General features: G+C 41.7%; 1 protein-coding gene across 1 annotated transcript in view; it reads right to left on the bottom strand.

Annotated features, from left to right (window-relative positions):
* DNAH7 (dynein axonemal heavy chain 7) overlaps positions 1 to 18,287 on the bottom strand; it is a 263,832-nt gene that overhangs the window by 21,109 nt on the left and 224,436 nt on the right. Inside the window, exons 56-59 of the mRNA XM_075284818.1 lie at positions 8,332 to 8,532; positions 6,997 to 7,158; positions 3,257 to 3,442; positions 755 to 892 (exon numbers count right to left, since the gene is read on the bottom strand). Of these exons, the coding sequence (XP_075140919.1) occupies positions 755 to 892; positions 3,257 to 3,442; positions 6,997 to 7,158; positions 8,332 to 8,532 (687 nt within the window). The remainder of the gene's footprint in view (positions 1 to 754; positions 893 to 3,256; positions 3,443 to 6,996; positions 7,159 to 8,331; positions 8,533 to 18,287) is intronic.

Below are 18,287 nucleotides of genomic sequence, written 5' to 3'. Positions count from 1 at the left end.
CTGTGACTCAACTGAGGAGGAAGAAGGGCGAAGCTGGGCAGCGTGGGGTATAGCAGTTTGGAGCAATAGAGCCGCCCTCAGTGCTCTAGATTGCGCATTGAAATTTCATGGGCATAAAAGTGTTGCACTCAGGTGCGAATGACATATCTGTATTATTGTTTAATATGCTTCATGTTTAATATGCTTTTAATTGCCATACCCATTGTCCGCACTAGCTATAAACATTTTTCTTGTTTTAGATGGTTGGATGGGCATCATGTGATGATTTATTTGCCATGTGGTATACCACGGGCTAGAAGGGTTGAACACTTGTATCTAGATTCCCTCAGCAGATTACAGTTGCTTGCTGAGGTACCAACAGCAAAGCACCCTGTGGGTGAAGGGGGGGGGGGGGGCACCTAGCCAAGGCATTGTCCAAGGTGAACAATTCCAATGCTGTAAGCCCTTCAAAGTGGACTTGAAGAAACATCCCTGCATATGTTCTGCCAAAACGTACACAATCAAATTGCCTAAACTATTTATGGGACACCCTAATATAATAAATACGCTGCTCGCTGTATTTTTAGTAAAAAGTTGCTCAAAGGTAAAGACTCAATTTAATCTCAATAATCAGCATATAGTGGCATCATAAAACTGACTTAAATTAATAGAAGATATTGAAAATTTTTGACAATACCAAAAAACAAAAAAAAATAAAAAAAATAAAAACGACAAACCAAAAATCTCAAGTCTACTCCATTTTCAAGTGTCATACCTGTGTAAGAAGGATGCTATCAAATAACTGCTGTGTTTCTGACTGATCCTTAGTAATGTCAGCATTAGCATTCATACCAAAAATCTCAGGAGAAGAGTTCAGGGGGAGGGTCTTTGTATATTCAATATAATGGTTGTACTGAAAGAATAAAACGGCACTGTTAAAATAGGGTCAGAACTTCAATTTATATTTATGAGACGAAAACTACCTTAAAACTATTATCATCTTCCCATTCTCTACAGCATCTTATAAGAAAAGTACAAGACATAGAATCTGCAGTGCAGTGCTGAAGAATGAGCATTAACATACGGAAGAGTCTCCTTCCTGCTCTTTTGTGAAACTGGGTAATTGATCTAAATAATTGAATATAATGTCACTATATTTAGTAATCTGATCTAGTCTCTGGATGTAAATCATTTCTGAAGATTCTGAATCATAAAATAACATAGCTGTTTCATTCACTGACAGTCTAAGGGCATTTCTGCCTGAAATTTCATTATCTCTGTATAGATAAAAGCTTTCTGGTTGAGTGAATCAAATGGTTAATATTGCCGTGCCATACCATTATTGCAAGTTGTAGAAATTTTTCTGGTATAAATGGACTTCTTGGCTAGGAAGGAACTGTGATGGCTGACAGATACTATGACAAACCCTCTGCCCTGTTCATTCCCAATATAGGCGCTGTTAAGTGATATGTATATTCTTCTGAGAATGCCAAGAGGGCATCCACAGGGAATTTCAACGCCATACGAATTCAGCACTATTTCTATAGCTTTTGTAAAGGTTTCAGTTTAGTTAACAGCAATACAATATATCAGAGAATTGACATTATGCACTTCTGTAGGAAGTAAAATTCTAATGCCAAAATGCAGACGTGTTTAACACTAAAAAAGGTTTTTCAAATAGAGCAGAATAAAAGTAGTGATGGTATAAAGATATGTTATAATAATGAGTTACTTTTTAACTAATTACACACATATGTATTATAGATAGAGAGATTGATAGACAGATATATATATATATATATATATATATATATATATATATATATATATACTCACATACACGGACAAAATTGTTGGTCCCCCTCATTTAATGAAAGTATAAACTTACAATGGTCACAGAAATAACTTGAATCTGACAAGTAATAATAAACAAAAATTCTATGAAAATGAACAAATGAAAGTCAGACATTGCTTTTCGCTTCAACAGAATTTAAAAAAAAATAAACCTCATGAAACAGGCCTGGACAGAAATGATGGTTCCCTTAACTTAATATTTTGTTGCACAACCTTTTGAGGCAATCACTGCAATCAAACAATTCCTGTGACTGTCAATGAGACTTCTGCACCTCTCAGCAGGTATTTTTGGCCCACTGCTCATAAGCAAACTGCTCTAGTTGTCTCGGGTTTGAAGGGTGCCTTTTCCAGACGTCATGTTTCAGCTCCTTCCAAAGATACTCAATAGGATTTAGTTCAGGGCTCATAGAATACCACTTCAGAATAGTCCAATGTTTTCCTCTTAGCCATTCTTGGGTGTTTTTAGCTGTGTGTTTTAGGTCATTATCCTGTTGCAAGACCCATGACCTGCGACTGAGACCAAGCATTCTAATACTGGGCAACACATTTCTCTCTAGAATCCCTTGATAGCCTTGAGATTTCATTGTACCCGGCACAGATTCAAGACGCCCTGTGTCAGATGCAGCAAAGCATCCCGAGAACATAACAGAGCCCCCTCCGTGTTTCACAGTAGGGACAGTGTTCTTTTCAAGATATGCTTCTTTTTTTCCCATCTGTGAACATACAGTAGAGCTGATGTGCCTTGCCAAAAAGTTAAATTTTTGTCACATCTTTCCATAGGACATTCTCCCAGTAGCTTCATGGCTTGTCAACATGTAGTTTGGCAAATTCCAGCTTGTCAGATTTAACTTATTTATGTGACATTTGTGGGTTTTTCTTTCATTAAACAAGGGGTATCAATATGAGAAAATGAGTACTATCTGACAGAATTGCAGGGGTGCCAATACTTTTGGCCAACACTGTATTATATCATGTATATGTATAATATCAAAAGCATACAATAGCACCTGGTATATAGCCTCATTCATACACCGTTATTTGTATTCTACAACGAGCAGTAGGAGAAGGTACAAATCTTTCCACTATACTTTCTTTCTCTGTAAGTTTCATTCCTGTTTTGGCTTACAAATACTGTTGCAAAATGATGACCAAAATACTGCTGTGTGAATGAGGCCTATCTCTGATCATTCAATCATCCTTTTAAATGCATAATTCATAGGTTTGTAGAAAAATTTTGATTGCATTAATAAACTCATCATTTAATTAACACAAATGGAATAATATTAGCTCATTAAAATTTATAAGATACAGAATAACACAATTCTGAAACCTGCTCAAACATAATGTGAAGTTCTGTGAATAATAAATTTTCAATTATAAAATACTAAAATTGTTTCATCATAAAAATATAACTTCTGCTTACATCTCCTTCTGAAGGTGCGTAGTAAATACTGCTTGAGTCAAATTTATAATTTTCATTTTTAATGATTTCTGGGTCGTAGAATTTATTTAGAATGCTACGAAGTGTCCGGCGGTCCCAGTCATCTGTCACTCTTCCTCCATAGTTACATTCTCCTGTCATGTATCTTAGAGCATCATATGGAACTTCCTGCAAAAATAAGGACATACATTATATAAATTATCACATTCTGATTGCTCCAGGCAGAGGGGTAATTGAAGTGAATGGAGAACCAACCACGCAAACACACTGTGATTCATTCGCAAGTGGGTTTCAGACCCCCATTGTCCTGATCGCTGGGTGTCTGCAATGGCCGAACCCTTTTATTGTAACCAGCAGCATAACCACTTAAACTTATAAGGACATTCTGTGATTTTATTTTTACTTTTTATAATGTTGAATGTTGGCTATTTACATTTGGTTTCTTTATCCTGATTCTGACCTTCTTTAGTAAGTAACGTGATCCTAGTGTGACCTATTCTCTTGCTGTATGAAACAGAAGTATCTTAATGCTGTGTGCAGAGACTATTGTGATCTACAATGTGATGTTGGATTCATCAAAGGCATGGCTCCCTGTTCTTCATCCCTACATCTTCAGTAAAAATCCCTCCCTGCTCCTCTTTGTCTCCCCTTCTATCTCCCTCATTTATTTTGGTGATCACTAGACAAATGTCCGGCTTCCCTTCCCTGTGGCTCTTCTTCTCCTTGCCCCTCACATGTTGATGCCCCTCTTCAGTGTGTATTCCATGTTTCACTGCTTCCCTCTGTGTCTCCCATATGTCAGTGCTTCCCTTTCCTGTGGCTCTTCTTCTCCCTGCCTCTTGCGTGTTGATGCCCCTCTTCATTGTGTATCCCATGTTTCACTTCTTCCCTCTGTGTCTCCCATATGTCAGAGCTTCCCTTCCCTGTAGCTCTTCTTCTCCCTTGCCACTCATGTGTTGATGCCCCTCTTCAGTGTGTATCCCATGTTTCACTGCTTCCCTCTGTGTCTCCTATATGTCAGTGCTTCCCTTCCCTGTGGCTCTTCTTCTCCCTGCCTCTCGCGTGTTGATGCCCCTCTTCAGTGTGTATCCCATGTTTCACTGCTTCTCTCTGTGTCTCCCATATGTCAGAGCTTCCCTTCCCTGTGGCTCTTCTTCTCCTTGCCCCTCACATGTTGATGCCCCTCTTCAGTGTGTATCCCATGTTTCACTGCTTCCCTCTGTGTCTCCCATAGGTCAGTGCTTCCCTTCCCTGTGGCTCTTCTTCTCCTTGCCCCTCACATGTTGATGCCCCTCTTCAGTGTGTATCCCATGTTTCACTGCTTCCCTCTGTGTCTCCCATATGTCAGTGCTTCCCTTCCCTGTGGCTCTTCTTCTCCCTGCCTCTCGCGTGTTGATGACCCTCTTCATTGTGTATCCCATGTTTCACTTCTTCCCTCTGTGTCTCACATATGTCAGTGCTTCCCTTCCCTGTGGCTCTTCTTCTCCCTTGCCACTCATGTGTTGATGCCCCTCTTCATTGTGTATCCCATGTTTCACTGCTTCCCTCTGTGTCTCCCATAGGTCAGTGCTTCCCTTCCCTGTGGCTCTTCTTCTCCTTGCCCCTCACATGTTGATGCCCCTCTTCAGTGTGTATCCCATGTTTCACTGCTTCCCTCTGTGTCTCCCATATGTCAGTGCTTCCCTTCCCTGTGGCTCTTCTTCTCCCTGCCTCTCGTGTGTTGATGACCCTCTTCATTGTGTATCCCATGTTTCACTTCTTCCCTCTGTGTCTCCCATATGTCAGTGCTTCCCTTCCCTGTGGCTCTTCTTCTCCCTTGCCACTCATGTGTTGATGCCCCTCTTCAGTGTGTATCCCATGTTTCACTGCTTCCCTCTGTGTCTCCCATATGTCAGTGCTTCCCTTCCCTGTGGCTCTTCTTCTCCCTGCCTCTCGCGTGTTGATGCCCCTCTTCAGTGTGTATCCCATGTTTCACTGCTTCTCTCTGTGTCTCCCATATGTCAGAGCTTCCCTTCCCTGTGGCTCTTCTTCTCCTTGCCCCTCACATGTTGATGCCCCTCTTCAGTGTGTATCCCATGTTTCACTGCTTCCCTCTGTGTCTCCCATAGGTCAGTGCTTCCCTTCCCTGGGGCTCTTCTTCTCCTTGCCCCTCACATGTTGATGCCCCTCTTCAGTGTGTATCCCATGTTTCACTGCTTCCCTCTGTGTCTCCCATATGTCAGTGCTTCCCTTCCCTGTGGCTCTTCTTCTCCCTGCCTCTCGCGTGTTGATGACCCTCTTCATTGTGTATCCCATGTTTCACTTCTTCCCTCTGTGTCTCACATATGTCAGTGCTTCCCTTCCCTGTGGCTCTTCTTCTCCCTTGCCACTCATGTGTTGATGCCCCTCTTCATTGTGTATCCCATGTTTCACTGCTTCCCTCTGTGTCTCCCATAGGTCAGTGCTTCCCTTCCCTGTGGCTCTTCTTCTCCTTGCCCCTCACATGTTGATGCCCCTCTTCAGTGTGTATCCCATGTTTCACTGCTTCCCTCTGTGTCTCCCATATGTCAGTGCTTCCCTTCCCTGTGGCTCTTCTTCTCCCTGCCTCTCGCGTGTTGATGACCCTCTTCATTGTGTATCCCATGTTTCACTTCTTCCCTCTGTGTCTCCCATATGTCAGTGCTTCCCTTCCCTGTGGCTCTTCTTCTCCCTTGCCACTCATGTGTTGATGCCCCTCTTCAGTGTGTATCCCATGTTTCACTGCTTCCCTCTGTGTCTCCCATAGGTCAGTGCTTCCCTTCCCTGTGGCTCTTCTTCTCCTTGCCCCTCACATGTTGATGCCCCTCTTCAGTGTGTATCCCATGTTTCACTGCTTCCCTCTGTGTCTCCCATAGGTCAGTGCTTCCCTTCCCTGTGGCTCTTCTTCTCCTTGCCCCTCACATGTTGATGCCCCTCTTCAGTGTGTATCCCATGTTTCACTGCTTCCCTCTGTGTCTCCCATAGGTCAGTGCTTCCCTTCCCTGTGGCTCTTCTTCTCCCTGCCTCTCACGTGTTGATGCTCCTCTTCAGTATGTATTCATTGTTTCACTGATTCCCTCTGTGCCTTTTTGTATTTCCATTGTGTCACTGCCTCCCTCTCTTCTAGTAGTCTAGGGGTATATAATAACAGCATATCGCAGATCTTAAACCTTATACCTGTCTGTTCCATGGTGTCCATGTCTAATTTTGTAAGTGCAGAGTTAACTCTTAACATGCAAAATCCAATGGCCCACTTCATCACAAAGTCATTATCTAAGTTAAAGTTGATCTAATTTATTGACATTTTGCAACAAATTTAGGATTGCATGAATGTTCTGTCATGAATGAGACACGTCATACATCACTGCTAATAACTGGCACTTATTTTGCTAAAACATTGGAGCTGAAATGCAACTCAGCACAGCAAGCCCACTTATCACTCTACTCTTACAAACTCATGTGTACCCATGGTACTGTAGTTGGGGCCAACTAAGTAGATTACAAAATACCACACTTAATATACGTGAAGTAGAATATTAAAAAAAGAAACCCTGCATATACTGTACACTGATCAATGTAAGACAATGTATCAGATTCTAATGAAAGACATGTCCTATTACACCTCTGATTTTTCTGTGTCCACAATGGTGTCACTATTACAGCAGAAAAGTATGATATAGTATAAAAGCAATACTGTAGGAACAGCAATTTCTTTGGATCCTTACATCATATTGATTGAGAAACATAAGTAACTGCTGAACACTAATTCTCATGTCCGTTTCATTAAATTCATACGGAATATTCCATCCCAGGGGGCCAAATTTCCTTCTTTCTTGAACCAATGCATGAAAGAAACAGAGTCCATAAAGCAGTTTCTTAAACTCAGGCTGAAACAAAAAATAAAAAAAAATTAGAAAGCTTATTTAATATTATATAGTACAGAAAAATTCTTTACATAAAAAAGAATACCAGGAATTGTGTTATGAATGCTGGTCTATTATCCTGATGTAGTATACTTTTAAATGTGAATTTCATAATAATTTATATAAATAAAAAGTCTATGGTATACTTGTAAAATGACTTATTTAGAAAAAGACAAAGTAGATATGATAGCAACTATCATAATTTTGTAGGTCATAGCAACCCACTTAAGCATAAGAATTTTGGTTCTCCCATCTGGTTGGGCCCAAACTGAGCTTGAAGTCATATAACCATTGTGCAGAGCCATTATATGCAGAATTCTATGGGGCCCTATTTCTGAATAACTTCCATTTACTAAAACTTATACAGATTTTAGTATAAATGTGTGTCATGTTCAATTCTCAATATTGTGCAAGTCTTGTAGGATAGTTTATTGTACCTCCAGATTTGGAAGAGGTTTCTAAAGCGTACCATATAAAATAATGCTGGGTGCCCACCCTCCAACAACTCCTAGGAAATAGACTATATGCTATTCTTGAAATTTGGTTGTCTTCTGCTAGGCCATTATCAATACTGGTCTGGCTGGTGGATCCTCTGATTTTCTGGTTGTCCAGTCTGAAATGATGTGCCACCGGAATATGTCACCTTACAGAGGCAAGACTTAGAGTGTGTATGGATTTGATAGTATGTAGCATTAGGGACTCGGCATGGCCTTATGCCTGCATACTGATAAGTATATATGGCTCCATAAATCAGTATTTGTTTAATAAGCACCTGAGTTTCTATTTATTAAATATAAATATATATTAAATAGCACTTATAACAACTAAAAAGATATGTTGTGTAAAAAAAATATGGAGATCATATACTGGTTGTGAGAATATAGAGTATTTGGGCAATGCTTAGCAAATATTCATAAAATGACCCAAGTACTAACATATGATTATAATAGTAAACCTAACTTTTCATATGTGTTTCTATTTAACAAATACAGTTTGCTGTATATTACATATTAATTACAAGAAGTGACATCTAATATAACCTATCTGCATAATATGTGTCTAACAACAGGATACAGTGTAAATAAAATAAAGCTATGCTGTTAGTCAATTGCTATAAATCTAATAAATATTACTAACAAGCTTTTTGCAGCTACTGAAAAACTCAGGATCAGAGATAGGATCCATCAGGTATGAGCGGATAATGTTGGAACGCAAGCCTTTGGGTGCCTCATTTGTCATCTTCACTCCATTCTGCAGTACAGAGACAGGGAAATTTGGTGATGGATAACTTGTAAGCCAGAGGCGAAAATCTGGATGTGTAGTCTCAGGATTCAGCTCCTGTGAAATGACAAAACATTAAACTATAAACATACACTGCAATCTAAATTCAACATGTCATGAATATTTAATGCTAGATATAAACTGCACAAAATGATGTCCTTATTAGCTCGGGTTTGCCTCACTGATTTAACGAAAAAACTATAGGAAAGTAAGATTCTCTTTGTGTGCAAAGTAGGTTCAGCTGTGACAGTCTCTTAAGAACTAGGTTGACACATAAGTCTTACATTTTTAATATGTCTTAAACACTTTAATTCCAATATCAGCCTTAATGATGCTGCGATTTTGTAGTATTTTGGCAGCCATAATGTAGAGTTCTTTTTTAGCTGACATAGCTGTGTGAAGTCTTATTTTATTCTTTTATTCAGGAAGAAGATTTTTTAAACATCTTTTGTAGGTACAAATACATTATGGTATAGTTTATACACTAGGGTGGTGGAAATACATTAAAAATTGATTTTGTAATTTTTTTTACGGTATTCGCAATAAATAACTCGGCTAACTGACTGTTCAGATTATTACATTCACAGTTATACCATATATATGTACAGTATGCTGTTTGTATGTAACATGGGCATAACAAATATTATTTCATACAATATAATGGGGTTTAGCTTATTGCATGTTATTTACTTGTTTTTAAGAGCAAAACAATAATTGTCATGCTGCGGGTTTAAAACCTGCAACACAAGTCACTTTGCACTGCGGGTTTTTTATGGAGCACGTGAAGGGGATTTCTTTATGCTGCAATTGTAAATAGATACAGATTCACCACCAGCATATCTGCATGGATAATCCACTGTGATTTGAGGCATCAAGCATATGAGTGTACTGTACAGTTCAAGGGAGGTTCCAATGCTCCAATCCATTCTAAGGATTAAGGAGCATGGCCTATACAGATTTGTGAAAACAGATCAGAACTTCATATTGAGATCAATGTACGAGGGAAGGCATCTAAAAGCCTTCTGTTATAACTCAGAACCCCTTGGGCTGCACACATATTTTGCATCTTTATCGTTGATTTATAACATATTAATATTAATCATTTTGCTTTATGCTAATATGAAACACTGGAGGTCTGAGTCTGTGACAGGGAGTGACACGTGGCGACAACAGTGTTGCCCGTTACCTTGAATAAACTCCTGCAATGTGCAGTTTCTGTATATGATGTATGAAGTTTTGTAGGTCACTTGTATCTTTTATTCTACAGTCAAGTTCAGTAAAATCTCAAATCTGGTAATCATTGGTTCTTCCCATTATGCCTGCATCTCTACGCTAATACTACCAACCTGCATGGACATCACAAGCTGACAGCTATCTTCACTATATGGGTTGATTTACTATATGGAGTTCCCCCATTCCTGATTACTTCATTGAAAGATATAGAGACTTAGCAAAGAGAAGCAGGAAGAGAAATTAAAGGGATTCTATCATTAGAATCAATTTTTTTCAGAACTATCACATCGGAAAAGCCTTAAGAAAGGCAATTCTTCCCTTACCTTTAGAATTCTTCTCCGCACCGCCATCCTGGTAATATTAATATTTTACTCTGTATACAAATAAGTCTCCAGATAGCACAGGGGGCAGTAGCCCTGTGTTGTCTGAAGAGTCTCCAGTGACGCCCTTATTCTTCTACAGCCACACGTGTCCTTTTGAGTTTTCCTCTGGTGAGACTGAGTTCACTCATGTAGTGACCACAGAAAAATGGCCAACAAGACATGTACAGTCAGCTCTGCCATTGGGCAGTGCCGGCTGCTTATGTCTTTTCAGCCATTTTTCTGTGGCTGCTACATGAGCGTACTGAGCATGTGCAGTATGCTCATGTTGTTCTATGTAGTACAGAGCATACTGAGCATGCTCAGTTACTCTGTGTCGGCATCACTTATGTGTTGGATGTCGGTACAGAGCAGTCTCACCGGAAGAAGACGCAGGAGGACACGCGTGGCTGTAAAAGAAGAAGGGCGTCACTGGAGAGTCTTTAGGTAGCATATGATGACGCCCCCTGTGCTGTTTGAGCGTAGAGGGATCACCCCCTGTGCTGTCTGGAGACTCATTTGCATAAGGAGAAAACCAAGAATATCACAGAAACAATGGTGCGGAGAAGAATTCTAAAGGTAGGGGAAGAATAGCATTTCTTAATGCTATTCCGACGTGGTAGTACTGAAAAAAGTAGATAGAATCCCTTTAAATGGTAAGGATTGTAGGTTCTTAGAAGTGTATTATTATGTGGTAGCTCCAGTGCAGCCCTGGAGCAAAAGAATTTTCATGGTGACAGGTTCTTTATAAACTGTAGAGGTAAACTTATGCCACAGCCTTTACAAAGTTGCATCGCCCCTGTACTATGTTTAGGTAAACCTAAATTTTCAAAATAAATGTGCCACATATTGTGAAAATGTGTACAAGGCTTAAGGCACAATGGTTATATATGGTATAGATCAGTGGTTCTCAACCTGTGGGTCGCGACCCCAGGCTGGGGTCGAATGACCAAAACACAGGGGTCGCCTAAAGCCATCAGAAAATACATATTTCCAATGGCTTTAGCCGCTGAGAAGCCGCGCTACTGTCCGCAGCAGGATAGATCCTAGTGGGGTGAAGGACCTGTGATGACGTCATGACCATGTGATCGGACTCTGGTGTGGGCGGAGCTATTCAGTACAGTGCCGAGTTACACAGGAAGGGAAGGCTGTAGTGAGTGGAGACTGGAAGGTAAGATGGAGGGAGGAGACAGCAAGTGTAAGCAAGAGGGGTGGAAAGGGGATGCAAGCAGTGTGTGAGTATGATAGGAGGGGATGCAGGCTGTGTGTGAGCAAGATGGGGGTGTTTCAGGCTGTGTGTCAGCATAATAGTGGGGTTCAGGCTGTGTGTGAGCGTGATAGGAGGTTCAGGCTGTGTGTGAGCAAGATGGGGGACATGAATCTGGGGGCAGAGACGGAGGGACATGAATCTGGGGACAGAGATGGGGGACATGAATCTGGGGGCAGATATGGGGGACATAAATATGGGGACAGAGATGGAGGGGGGACATGAATCTGGGGACAGAGATAGAGGGGACATAAATCTGGGGGCAGAGATGGGGGACATGAATCTGGGGGCAGAGATGGAGGGACATGAATCTGGGGGCAGAGATGGGGGACATGAATCTGGGGGCAGATATGGGAGACATGAATCTGGGGACAGAGATGGGGGACATGAATCTGGGGGCAGATATGGGGGACATGAATCTGGGGACAGAGATGGAGGGGGAACATGAATCTGGGGACAGAGATGGAGGGGGAACATGAATCTGGAGGCAGAGATGGGGGACATGAATCTGGGGGCAGAGATGGAGGGACATGAATCTGGGGGCAGAGATGGGGGACATGAATCTGGGGGCAGAGATGGGGGACATGAATCTGGGGGCAGAGATGGGGGGACATGAATCTGGGGGCAGAGATGGAGAGGACATGAAACGGGGCAGATGAAGAGGTTATATGAAACTGGGGGAGAGATAGAGGGGGGACATATAATTTACGGGTGACTGTAGGAGGATTATACTGTGTAGGAGCACGTGAAAAATGAATGAGAATGGGCAGAGTCAACATAAAAGTGGGCGGAGCCAAAGTTGTCGTGGCGCGCTCTGCGCGCCGCACATTTTATCCCTCTTTCTACTTTTCAAAAGTTGGGAGGTATGGGTTGTAGCAAAATTAAGGCCCGTTCACACAGGCACAGAGGGGGCAGATTATGGTGCGAAATCCAGTCATAATCCGCCCTCTCACAAATGCAGGTCTATTTAGACCGCCAGGCTTGTTTTTTGCGTGAGCGGCATGCTGCCGCTCACGGGAAAAAAAATGGGCTGCCCTTTGTTCAGGTGGATTCCACAGCTCGGTGACCCGTGGCGTCCACTCCCCGCGTCACTCTCAGTGCCTAAATCCGCTATAGATCCGCTATACCGCCCCCTGTGTGAACTAGCCCTTACAGTTATGAAGTAGCCACCAAAATTATTTTTTGGTTTGGGGTCACCGCAACATGAGGAACTGTATTGCGGGGTCACGGCATTAGAAAGGTTGAGAACCACTGGTATAGATGTTTCTAATATGAGAATGTATGCAAATCCTTCACATTTTATGGAAATGTTTTTTTCCCAACAATAATTTAGGGGAAAGTCTTTCCAGGTTTCCATCTTTTAATCTATAGATAATGATACTTCTACTTTAGAATGAATGCAATTGACTTTCTAAATATATTTTCCATTTCTTGGCTTACTCTGAATACACATTAAATATGAAAATCCCATTCACCTCGGATGTGGCTTAGATGTTATCAGATCTGACTCACACAAAACTAGCTATTTCAAAACCAATCAATGAGAATGTTTTCAAGGACATAGATGTGTGAAATAAGGTAAGACTTCATTAACTCCTTCACTGCAGGCTAATAAATAAATGGGCTCATGGAGCAGCTGCAAGTGGCTTCTGAGGACACATTTTAAATTGTCAACAAAAGAAGACCAGGATTATTAAAAAGATAGTTTTCCACTTCTTAATCCATGTTTGCATTAGGTTTAGGATTCGGTCTGATAATTAAGAGCCGTATGTGAATTGTGTGGGTAGTTCCAGCTATGCGGCGAAGCTAGGTGAACGTCTAAAAACTGCACTGCCACACACTCAGAAATCTATTCATTAGCCTGCTATTTCACTTTCATGTCAGTGAGTAAGCTGTCCTTCACTGACTATTATCAGGAGTGTCACCGCAGAATACATTTATTAATTCAGATTTTCATTATTGCTAACTGTGCATTGAATATCTAACTAATGATAACTGCCCTGTCAGCTCTGCTTAGCTGACAGCGTGATGAACGGTCACAAAAGCAAAAAATATACAACAGAAATGTGCGCTGATCTCCCAAATGGGGTCATGTTTTATCTTATTTTGCTGGGATGTATTAAAAGAAAAGGACATGACTTTACTACAACAACTATAGTAAATCATGTACACACATAGACAATGTTTTGGTGGTGTTTTCTACATTTTTTCATCTGCCTGAATAAAAAGAAGCTACAATTAAACACAAATCTGAAGATCTGTATTTATCTCCACTTTTAACTTAAGACTGTGGACTCCCATCATATTACCTGCCTGAAAGCAATGACCTTGTTGCGCTATACAGAAAATGGGGGTATATACCATGCCATCGACGCCAGAAAACTAACCTGGAAAATACACAGATTTAGTACAAGATCCATATTTGTAGCCAAGATGTCCCATGTTGGCATGTTATTTTTTATAGAGGGCAGAGCAAGGTGGAGATGAAGGACGGGCTGGGGACAACTAGGCCCTTAAGATTTACTGTAACTTGCATCTAGTGCCAGTGGAGGGAAGAATTTAGACTAGTATCAGAAATGCCAATCTGAGAAGGCTAGGAATAATAAAAAAAAGTGTAATGAATTTAAAATAATTAAATTCATGTCAAAATAAAACAGTCCTTTTAGCCTCCTTAGACCACCAGGTATATAACTTACCCAACAAATAGATCACCAACATGATATAATAAAACCCTAGACCTTGAGATGTTTTTCTAAACCACTGTTACATCACAGTAACTATTAAACCAGGAAGGGCAATGGATGACCAGGAATGGCTAAGAAACTACTAGATCATCAAGGCCAAATTTAAAACATTGTCTTACTGCACCAATGCTGAACCGTAAATGGCTGCGTAACCAAGAATATCTTTATACTTGTATAACGTTTTACAGTTTGTTGATAGTATTTATATTTATGATGATAGGGAGGTAAAAGCCCAAAATAGCTTTGAATCGAGTCAGCTGCAAAGTATGTTGGCTGCTATATGAGTGCACTTTTTGTTGGTCATCAAATAATGTAAGAAATGTATAGACATTCACAGCACGGGTATATGTGCGCTACAATTAAGAAAATGCAAAGCACTGCTATGGTAATTTTTATACTGTATGATGGTATTTATTTATGCATTCAGTTGTATTTTTTTATTGGGACACTATTTATAAGCAGTGTATGGTACTATCATATAAACACTGTATAGGATTTCTAGGCTACTATTAGGCTATGGCCCCATGTTGCAGTAAAGCTGCTTTTTTATTACTTTATGTTATGTTCCTTTTCACGTTACTCCTGACTTTAGCTAAAAAAAAATGCAGCAAAATCTACAACAAACAAAAGCGATTTTCACAAATTGGATTGTTAGCCATACACTGCATTTTTTGTTTCCCATCAGATGTATCCTTAGTAGAGATGAGCGAACACTAAAATGTTCGAGGTTCGAAATTCGATTCGAACAGCCGCTCACTGTTCGAGTGTTCGAATGGGTTTCGAACCCCATTATAGTCTATGGGGAACATAAACTCGTTAAGGGGGAAACCCAAATTCGTGTCTGGAGGGTCACCAAGTCCACTATGACACCCCAGGAAATGATACCAACACCCTGGAATGACACTGGGACAGCAGGGGAAGCATGTCTGGGGGCATAAAAGTCACTTTATTTCATGGAAATCCCTGTCAGTTTGCGATTTTCGCAAGCTAACTTTTCCCCATAGAAATGCATTGGCCAGTGCTGATTGGCCAGAGTACGGAACTCGACCAATCAGCGCTGGCTCTGCTGGAGGAGGCGGAGTCTAAGATAGCTCCACACCAGTCTCCATTCAGGTCCGACCTTAGACTCCGCCTCCTCCGGCAGAGCCAGCGCTGATTGGCCGAAGGCTGGCCAATGCATTCCTATGCGAATGCAGACTTAGCAGTGCTGAGTCAGTTTTGCTCAACTACACATCTGATGCACACTCGGCACTGCTACATCAGATGTAGCAATCTGATGTAGCAGAGCCGAGGGTGCACTAGAACCCCTGTGCAAACTCAGTTCACGCTAATAGAATGCATTGGCCAGCGCTGATTGGCCAATGCATTCTATTAGCCCGATGAAGTAGAGCTGAATGTGTGTGCTAAGCACACACATTCAGCACTGCTTCATCAAGCCAATACAATGCATTAGCCAGTGCTGATTGGCCAGAGTACGGAATTCGGCCAATCAGCGCTGGCCAATGCATTCTATTAGCCCGATGAAGTAGAGCTGAATGTGTGTGCTAAGCACACACATTCAGCACTGCTTCATCAAGCCAATACAATGCATTAGCCAGTGCTGATTGGCCAGAGTACGGAATTCGGCCAATCAGCGCTGGCTCTGCTGGAGGAGGCGGAGTCTAAGGTCGCTCCACACCAGTCTCCATTCAGGTCCGACCTTAGACTCCGCCTCCTCCGGCAGAGCCAGCGCTGATTGGCCGAAGGCTGGCCAATGCATTCCTATGCGAATGCAGACTTAGCAGTGCTGAGTCAGTTTTGCTCAACTACACATCTGATGCACACTCGGCACTGCTACATCAGATGTAGCAATCTGATGTAGCAGAGCCGAGGGTGCACTAGAACCCCTGTGCAAACTCAGTTCACGCTAATAGAATGCATTGGCCAGCGCTGATTGGCCAATGCATTCTATTAGCCCGATGAAGTAGAGCTGAATGTGTGTGCTAAGCACACACATTCAGCACTGCTTCATCAAGCCAATACAATGCATTAGCCAGTGCTGATTGGCCAGAGTACGGAATTCGGCCAATCAGCGCTGGCCAATGCATTCTATTAGCCCGATGAAGTAGAGCTGAATGTGTGTGCTTAGCACACACATTCAGCTCTACTTCATCAGGCTAATAGAATACATTGGCCAATCAGCGCTGGCCAATGCATTCTATTAGCTTGATGAAGCAGAGTGTGCACAAGGGTTCAAGCGCACCCTCGGCTCTGATGTAGCAGAGCTGAGGGTGCACAAGGGTTCAAGTGCACCCTCGGCTCTCCTACATCAGAGCCGAGGGTGCGCTTGAACCCTTGTGCAGCCTCGGCTCTGCTACATCAGAGCCGAGGGTGCGCTTGAACCCTTGTGCACACTCTGCTTCATCAAGCTAATAGAATGCATTGGCCAGCACTGATTGGCCAGAGTACGGAATTCGGCCAATCAGCGCTGGCCAATGCATCCCTATGGGAAAAAGTTTATCTCACAAAAATCACAATTACACACCCGATAGAGCCCCAAAAAGTTATTTTTAATAACATTCCCCCCTAAATAAAGGTTATCCCTAGCTATCCCTGCCTGTACAGCTATCCCTGTCTCATAGTCACAAAGTTCACATTCTCATATGACCCGGATTTGAAATCCACTATTCGTCTAAAATGGAGGTCACCTGATTTCGGCAGCCAATGACTTTTTCCAATTTTTTTCAATGCCCCCAGTGTCGTAGTTCCTGTCCCACCTCCCCTGCGCTGTTATTGGTGCAAAAAAGGCGCCAGGGAAGGTGGGAGGGGAATCGAATTTTGGCGCACTTTACCACGTGGTGTTCGATTCGATTCGAACATGGCGAACACCCTGATATCCGATCGAACATGTGTTCGATAGAACACTGTTCGCTCATCTCTAATCCTTAGGAAGGATTTCTTGACCTATATGTTTGATATTAACCCACAAATATGTCACTGTACAGAAATTTAGTGACTTCCAATGTCCATAGCAAAAAGAAAATGTATACTGCACAGTAGTGATTGCCTAATAGCACAAAAAAAGGTTTACTGGAATACATCAGTCCAACAGAGGTCATACGGATACACTGGGAGCTTTAAGGCAAACATATATTACAGACATAGTGTGAATGTTGCCTAATTTGATCCCTGTATTGCACATGCCATTTGGCTTCATTATAGCTGTGCTACTTAGACACTGCATATGATTATACTTTATTGCAATACTATGTGAGCACTATATCAGCCTTGGGAGCTTTCACTGGTTGACTGCATTCTCTTTGCTTTGCTGGACAGATACATCATTTGTCCCGTCTAGCTCTGAATTAAGAAATTGAGTAAAGTCTCAAAACAATACGGCAATAAAACAATGAAATAGGTGAAGGAAATGTAAAAGGGTTTTCCCATCTCACCGTTTCAGCTTTGCCTGCAGTCTCTTCTTCTCACTTCCTGTATTTCCCCTCCCCCCCCACTCCCAGCTTGCTGCACAACACTATGAGGTATAACACAATACTTATGCAGACCAGATAATATGCAGATGCTTGTAGAGAAAAGAAACGGTGTTATCTGTGTGTTTACATAGATAGATAACAGACTAATCTTTATCAGCAAACTACAATTAGCTGAACTGACTGAGTAAATGACATCACTTGTCCTATCTCTCAGGTCCATGGTTTTAGTAATGATGTGTAAACAATGGGAGGAATAAGTTGACATAGCAGGCAAACATTTCTACCAGTATAGATAGGATCCTTGAGATGAGACAACCCCTTTAAGCTGTTCTTAAAACAGAGGGGTGGAGAGAGTACTAGGAGGGGGGCAGACTTCACATATTTCTAATTGTTTTTTATGTAAAGTTGAGATATTTTATATTTAAAAAGTATGGTTGAAAAAGCAAGCATATAATTTAATTTTGCATAAAGATTATCATCTATCACAGGGGTCTCAAAGCTGCAGCCTTTGATGCTGTCATCTTCTGCCTTCTCAGCTGGATCAGCAGAACCAGGTAGGAAAAAACCCTGACCCGGGACTAAAGTTTCTGACTCCGGGCAGCTTGAGTGTAGATATTTGTCTCTCCACTCCCCTGCACCTCCTGCTTTCTTTACCGGTTCGATGCTGTGAGATATATGCACCCGGAGTAGGAAAAGAAAGCATGCCTGGGAGTAGTGAGGTGAGTACTGACTGGGGGAC

The sequence above is a fragment of the Leptodactylus fuscus genome, chromosome 8 (assembly GCF_031893055.1).
Source record: "Leptodactylus fuscus isolate aLepFus1 chromosome 8, aLepFus1.hap2, whole genome shotgun sequence".
Classification (NCBI taxonomy): domain Eukaryota; kingdom Metazoa; phylum Chordata; class Amphibia; order Anura; family Leptodactylidae; genus Leptodactylus; species Leptodactylus fuscus.
Note: the sequence above shows the minus strand (reverse complement) of the source record. Positions and strands in the feature narration are given on the sequence as shown.